We start from the raw sequence: 6,000 nt of genomic DNA, 5'->3' as shown, positions 1-6,000 counted from the left end.
GGTCAGTTCCCCTCTACCAAGCTACATGAATTATCTGGTAAATTATCTAAACTCAACAGACTGTCTAGTTCTCTGCACATCCAAGAGTTATTAAGGGTTTGAGTTTGTAATTCATTCAATGTCATGTGTATAATAAATGACTCATTCTGTAGTTTTACATATGAAAACCAAGTGTTATGGTATAATACTGTCACAATCATATCATGCGTTGACAGTTCCTCAATGTTTCCAGTAAGTGTGCTCTTGTTAAATGTAAATCAGTAATGATTCTTTTGATAGGTTGGATTCGAAGGAATAGTAGGTAATGGATATGGTGGAGACATTGCAGTTGATGATGTCACAACATTAGCCCAACCTTGTGGAAGCTCCCAGAGTAATTATCTCATATTAACTGATACTGCAAAACACGCTTACAACAAACACATGCTTTATAACAAACACATGCTTTACAACAAACACATGCTTTACAACAAACACATGCTTTATAACAAACACATGCTTTATAACAAACTCATGCTTTATAACAAACACATGCTTTATAACAAACTCATGCTTTATAACATACACATGCTTTATAACAAACTCATGCTTTATAACAAACACATGCTTTATAACAAACTCATGCTTTATAATAAACACATGCTTTATAACATATAACAAACTCATGCTTTATAACAAACACATGCTTTATAACAAACTCATGCTTTATAACAAACACATGCTTTATAACAAACTCATGCTTAGTGCAAAGTGAAATTTATTTAAGGAATGACTTTAATTCTGGGGCATATAATACTAGTATAACCTGGTTTGGGTCAGTTTACACTTATAATCTGCAAAGCGGATTATAAAAAAGCATAAACTGACCCAAACCACTGGTTATACTTGTATGATATGCCCCAGAATTAAAGTCATTCTTTATAATTTAATGCAAAAGATAAAAATACCAAATTTTGTTTATCAAAATGAAAATATGAATTCTGAAAAATACCAGTCAATTGAGCCCCACAATGATTCCCTTAGCAAGCACAACGAAGTGTCTAGCTGTGAAGGCAGCCATCTTAGTTCTATACAGGGCCTATTTTTCAAAATATTGTAAACTTGATAAGACCTATTGAAGGTAAAGTTTGAAGTTTATCATGGCAGAAAATATGTGTAGGCTACACATGCAATGTGACATATGTTGCTGCCCTTTAAAGATCGACTTTGAAATCGCTCAGCTCTAACAGAGAAAATACGGGAAATAGCATTGTTTAGGCCAACGCAAAATATGTCATTAGATATCAGAAAATGCAATAATTAATGGCTTTTAACTCTTTATGAAAATTTCTACTATGTGTAAACTTGCATGCAAATTTTCCACAAAAAAAATATATTTAAAAAAAGTGACAAATCGCAATCCACATGTCAGTGTGACTGACATCATGTGATAAAATGTAACGCATGATTCTTTTGTTTGCTTTGTTGAAAGGTGGATCAAGCAATGAAGCAATACAACACCACCTCTCCCCCCCCCCCCCCCCCCCTTCCCCAGTGAGAAATGTATTTCAAAATGAATGTTTGCCTTGTAAATCATTAATTTGAATATAATATCTTTGTTTTAATCGATTATTCGACCATCATACATAGAGAGATGTTTTACAACCGCAATTTGCGTACAAGTAGATTCTATATGTCTTGCTTCACAATAAGAAAACACTGTGTATTAAACCAAAGTATCTTATTGCACATGTTAACTTTCTATTCCATAGAAGGCCTAAAACAGTGCTGCAATGTAAATTTAAAGAGAAAAAAACCCAGCTCTGGCATTTGGTTGTCAAGGGGGTGTGTCCCCATACCAAACCAGGTTATACAAAAATAACCTGCATTCCTCAATTCAGATTTGACCAATCAGAGACTAGAATACAATGAAAATTTAATTATTCCCATATAAGAGGAAAATAACGAAAACATTGAACATATTGAAGTTTGTTTATAATGAACTGTTTTTCCATGGCCCTGGAGGTTTGCTATAACCATGCTTTACTGTTGGATATATTGAAGTTTGTTTATAATGAACTGTTTTTCACTGGCCCTGGAGGTTCACTATAACCATGCTTGACTGTGTTTTGAATTTCACTTCCTGTTGAATTGTCTGACTGTTACTATGATATCTACATTCTACAGGTGGATGTGACTTTGAAAGTACATGTTCGTGGACAAACACCCAAACAGGAGATCAATTTGATTGGCTTAAAGGTCATGGATCAACAAATAGTGGACAAACTGGACCAAGCAATGACCACACACTTGGAAACTCTCAAGGTCAGTAAAAGATACTAAGTGGACAGAACACTTTTAACTAAATCAGACACTAGAGTTTAGAAAGATCTAATATTACAAAGTTTTGTTCTGCCTGAGGTCATTGATGGGATTTAAAGTGAGGACGTCATTGATGGGATTTGATGTGAGGGTTAGCACTATAGTCTCTGGCAGTATAAGAAGTCGGAAACAGGTGGTTTCTTTCATTCCTACAATATCTGTTTCAGGACACTACCTGTTTATTGAAGCCTCAGCTCCCCGCAGACCAAATGATAAAGCTCGACTGGTCAGTCCTGTGTTTCAAGCCACAACCACAAAATGCCTGAACTTCTGGTTCAATATGTATGGATCAAATATTGGACATCTTCGAGTTTACATCCAATCCCAGAATGGCACGACTCGTAGAATTTGGGACCTGTTTGGAGACCAAAGCTCCCAAGCCTGGAAACAAGGAAGAGCGGCCTACTCTAGCCCCACACCATTTACAGTAAGGACTCCAAAATCAGATAACATCAGAGAAACTGACTGAAGAACTATTTTCTTTAAGTCAGAGGTTTCTCCTCATAATCAAAACTATATTTTATGCTTCCTTTTGATTGAAATATTGGGAGTTTTCTTTCTATTGCACTCAATTAAACAATACTGTAGATTCCCCATTATATTCGAGTACCTATTAATATGGCAAAATGACTTGTATTCGTGTAATTGAGTGAACATGAATTCATGTGTCTGTTAGGGCTCTCACGGTTCCAAAAATTTTCAGGTTGGGTCGGTTCTTAATTTTTAAGTTCGGGTATTTCAGGTTGGGTCTATATAACTTTTTAAAAATCTGATATACAGTTCAAATCAAAAACCTTTATTGTATTTTGTTACAATAATTACTCAGGGACATGGACTGTGATTTAGTAACAGCATTGTCACTTCTACTCGTTTCCTTTCCATACTTTTAATGTTTTGTCATTGACGATGTTGATTCTGTAGCGTATTTTCAATGTGTTTGACATATTTTACATACTGTCATTGTTTACAGTTTTGTCCAAAATGCCATCCTTTGAGGATTTTTACGACCTTTCGTTTAAACGGATTTTTATAATGATTCCATTTTAAAAACCAGACCTGAACTGAAATATGGAAAAATGGAACCAAACCCGACCCGAAAAACACAACCCACGGTTTTTGGTTATTTCGGTTACCCGTTGCAGCCCTAGTGTCTGTTAATCAAAAGTTCTTGCACATATTTTAGCAACAGAAAATTAAAGCGGGTAATGAAATTTTGCAAGTGATGCTACTCACAAAATGATGTGATAATAAATTCCCTGCGTACATGTATATTGCTAAAGTAGTCCTTTCAGCAGAGTCTGCTTCCAAATTTTACAAAAGCATTTCAGTAGAAGTCTTTCCACCTCTTTTAACATTCTTTCCTGATGTGTTTGATTCTTTCTATATGACTGATTGCAGCTGATAATTGAGGGACAGAGAGGCAATGGCTATAGAGGAGACATAGCTATTGATGACATTTCTACAACTGACACGTATTGTCCAAGTAAGACTCCATTGCTAAATCACCTTCATCCCTCCACACAAATCAAAAGTTTAACTAGACTTGAATCGTTTATCTTTATGACGAATGCCAGCACATCCCTCCACACAAATCAAAAGTTTAACTAGACTTGAATCGTTTATCCTTATGACGAATGCCAACACATCCCTCCACACAAATCAAAAGTTTAACTAGACTTGAATCGTTTATCTTTATGACGAATGCCAGCATTGTATCTGCTGGAAGAAAAAGCCTGATCCTTCTCTCCTTTACACTTTATCTTTACTTACCTTCATCAAATCTTCAAGAACATAAAATTATACACATGACATGCTTGAACAGAATGGTACTTAATGAAGCATACTTTTATTTGTGAAAATAAGTGCTAATTTTCTGTTGTCAGTAAGTCTTTTATCCAGATGAAGTATAAAGCACTTTATTTCAGTCGCTAATTTGTTCTTTTGAGACTTTGACACCAACTTGAATAACCACTGACTACATTGATTGTCATTTTTCTCAGTCACCCCGCCAGCAGCATCTACTCCAGACTCGTTCACTCAGGCTCCAGTGTCCACAACAAGTACAACACCCTCGGGTAATATCTTTGTGCATGTGTGAAATTAATGATAGACCGATAGGGAGCATTTATATAAAATTTGTCTGGTCTATAGCGAGATGATTGAAGACTGATTTGTCTACAGAGTGAATTAAATTAAATGCAGTCTTCAAAACGGTTACACATTTTTTGACAAATTATAGTTTGGTTATTATTTGCCTCCACTATTTATATGAATTAGGCTTAAGAAAATGTGTCATCAATAGATAAACAGTGTTGTAATCTGTCTTGAATTGTGAAAGAAATGAAATATACATTATGAGAACAATGAATGATTAAGGGTATTTGTTACTTTGTTGTTGGTCTGTAGTAAATCAGTCAGGTCTATAGAATTTGTTGAAATTGTTGAAGACCAATTGTCTATAGTACAGAAAATTTTCGTACACTGCTTACCACATTCAACAAATCAGTGAAGATCTTGTTTACATTTGATCTTTTGTCCTTGTGTCTTAATTGTGATGTTTTCTATATTTAGCTCTTCCCACGCCATTTGACTGTAATTTTGAGAGTGGAATCTGTTCCTACACTCAGGATAAATCTGACAGATTTGATTGGACAAGAGCAAACGGACCAACAGGAACAGCAAATACTGGGCCAGCTATTGACCACACATTTAAAAATGGTAACCAAACAACTTCAACACTTTTTAAAAATTATTATTCATCTCACACCAAAGAATTAAGATTTTGACACCAAAATATTCATCATTACATTGTATTGATTGGTTATCCTTTGTATTGATTGGCTATCCTCTATATTGATTGGTTATCCTTTATATTGATTGGTTATCCTCTATATTGATTGGTTATCCTTTATATTGATTGGTTATCCTTTATATTGATTGGTTATACTCTATATTGATTAGTTATTCTTTATATTGATTGGTTATCCTCTATATTGATTGGTTATCCTTTATATTGATTGGTTATCCTTTGTATTGATTGGTTATCCTCTATATTGATTGGTTATCCTTTGTATTGATTGGTTATACTCTATATTGATTGGTTATTCTTTTTATTGATTGGTTATCCTTTGTATTGATTGGTTATACTCTATATTGATTGGTTATTCTTTATATTGATTGGTTATCCTCTATATTGATTGGTTGTCCTTTGCAGCTACTGGACACTACATGTTCATTGAAACTTCCAGTCCAAGGCGACCGAATGACACAGCTCGTTTGATTTCTCAAACTGTGACCCGAACCACTGGAGCGTGTCTGCGATTCTGGTACCACATGTATGGGACTCACATTAACACCCTCAATGTTTACACAAAGACTGCCGGGCAACTGGGAACTCCAGTCTGGAGTCATACAGGTGAGAGGGAAAATACAGGTGTTGTAGTGCAGTGTAAGATATATCTAGATCTTCTCTCAGTTATTGACAACATTTGAATGAACAGAGGGTTCTGGATCCAGGAAGTTATGTTTAAAGGGAAATTACTCTTGTGATATTTTGAGATTTAAAATCATGAGCAACTCAAATTTTTAAAGTTTGTTAGTAATATCTGCAATGGATGAATTGATTTACTATGTTTTATA

The 6,000-nt window shown here is 34.8% G+C and overlaps 1 protein-coding gene across 1 annotated transcript in view; it reads left to right on the top strand.

The window, feature by feature from the left end:
• The window catches only part of LOC125646053 (MAM and LDL-receptor class A domain-containing protein 2-like), a 175,275-nt gene that overhangs the window by 81,536 nt on the left and 87,739 nt on the right, over positions 1 to 6,000 (top strand). The window contains exons 81-88 of the mRNA XM_056139554.1: position 1; positions 280 to 373; positions 2,167 to 2,304; positions 2,529 to 2,788; positions 3,760 to 3,844; positions 4,362 to 4,436; positions 4,933 to 5,079; positions 5,576 to 5,776. The exon at position 1 is cut by the window's left edge and continues 259 nt beyond it. Of these exons, the coding sequence (XP_055995529.1) occupies position 1; positions 280 to 373; positions 2,167 to 2,304; positions 2,529 to 2,788; positions 3,760 to 3,844; positions 4,362 to 4,436; positions 4,933 to 5,079; positions 5,576 to 5,776 (1,001 nt within the window). The remainder of the gene's footprint in view (positions 2 to 279; positions 374 to 2,166; positions 2,305 to 2,528; positions 2,789 to 3,759; positions 3,845 to 4,361; positions 4,437 to 4,932; positions 5,080 to 5,575; positions 5,777 to 6,000) is intronic.

The sequence above is a fragment of the Ostrea edulis genome, chromosome 6 (assembly GCF_947568905.1).
Source record: "Ostrea edulis chromosome 6, xbOstEdul1.1, whole genome shotgun sequence".
In the NCBI taxonomy this organism is placed as follows: Eukaryota; Metazoa; Mollusca; class Bivalvia; order Ostreida; family Ostreidae; genus Ostrea; species Ostrea edulis.
The sequence above is the reverse complement of the archived record's forward strand: the minus strand, read 5'-3'. Positions and strand labels throughout refer to the sequence as shown.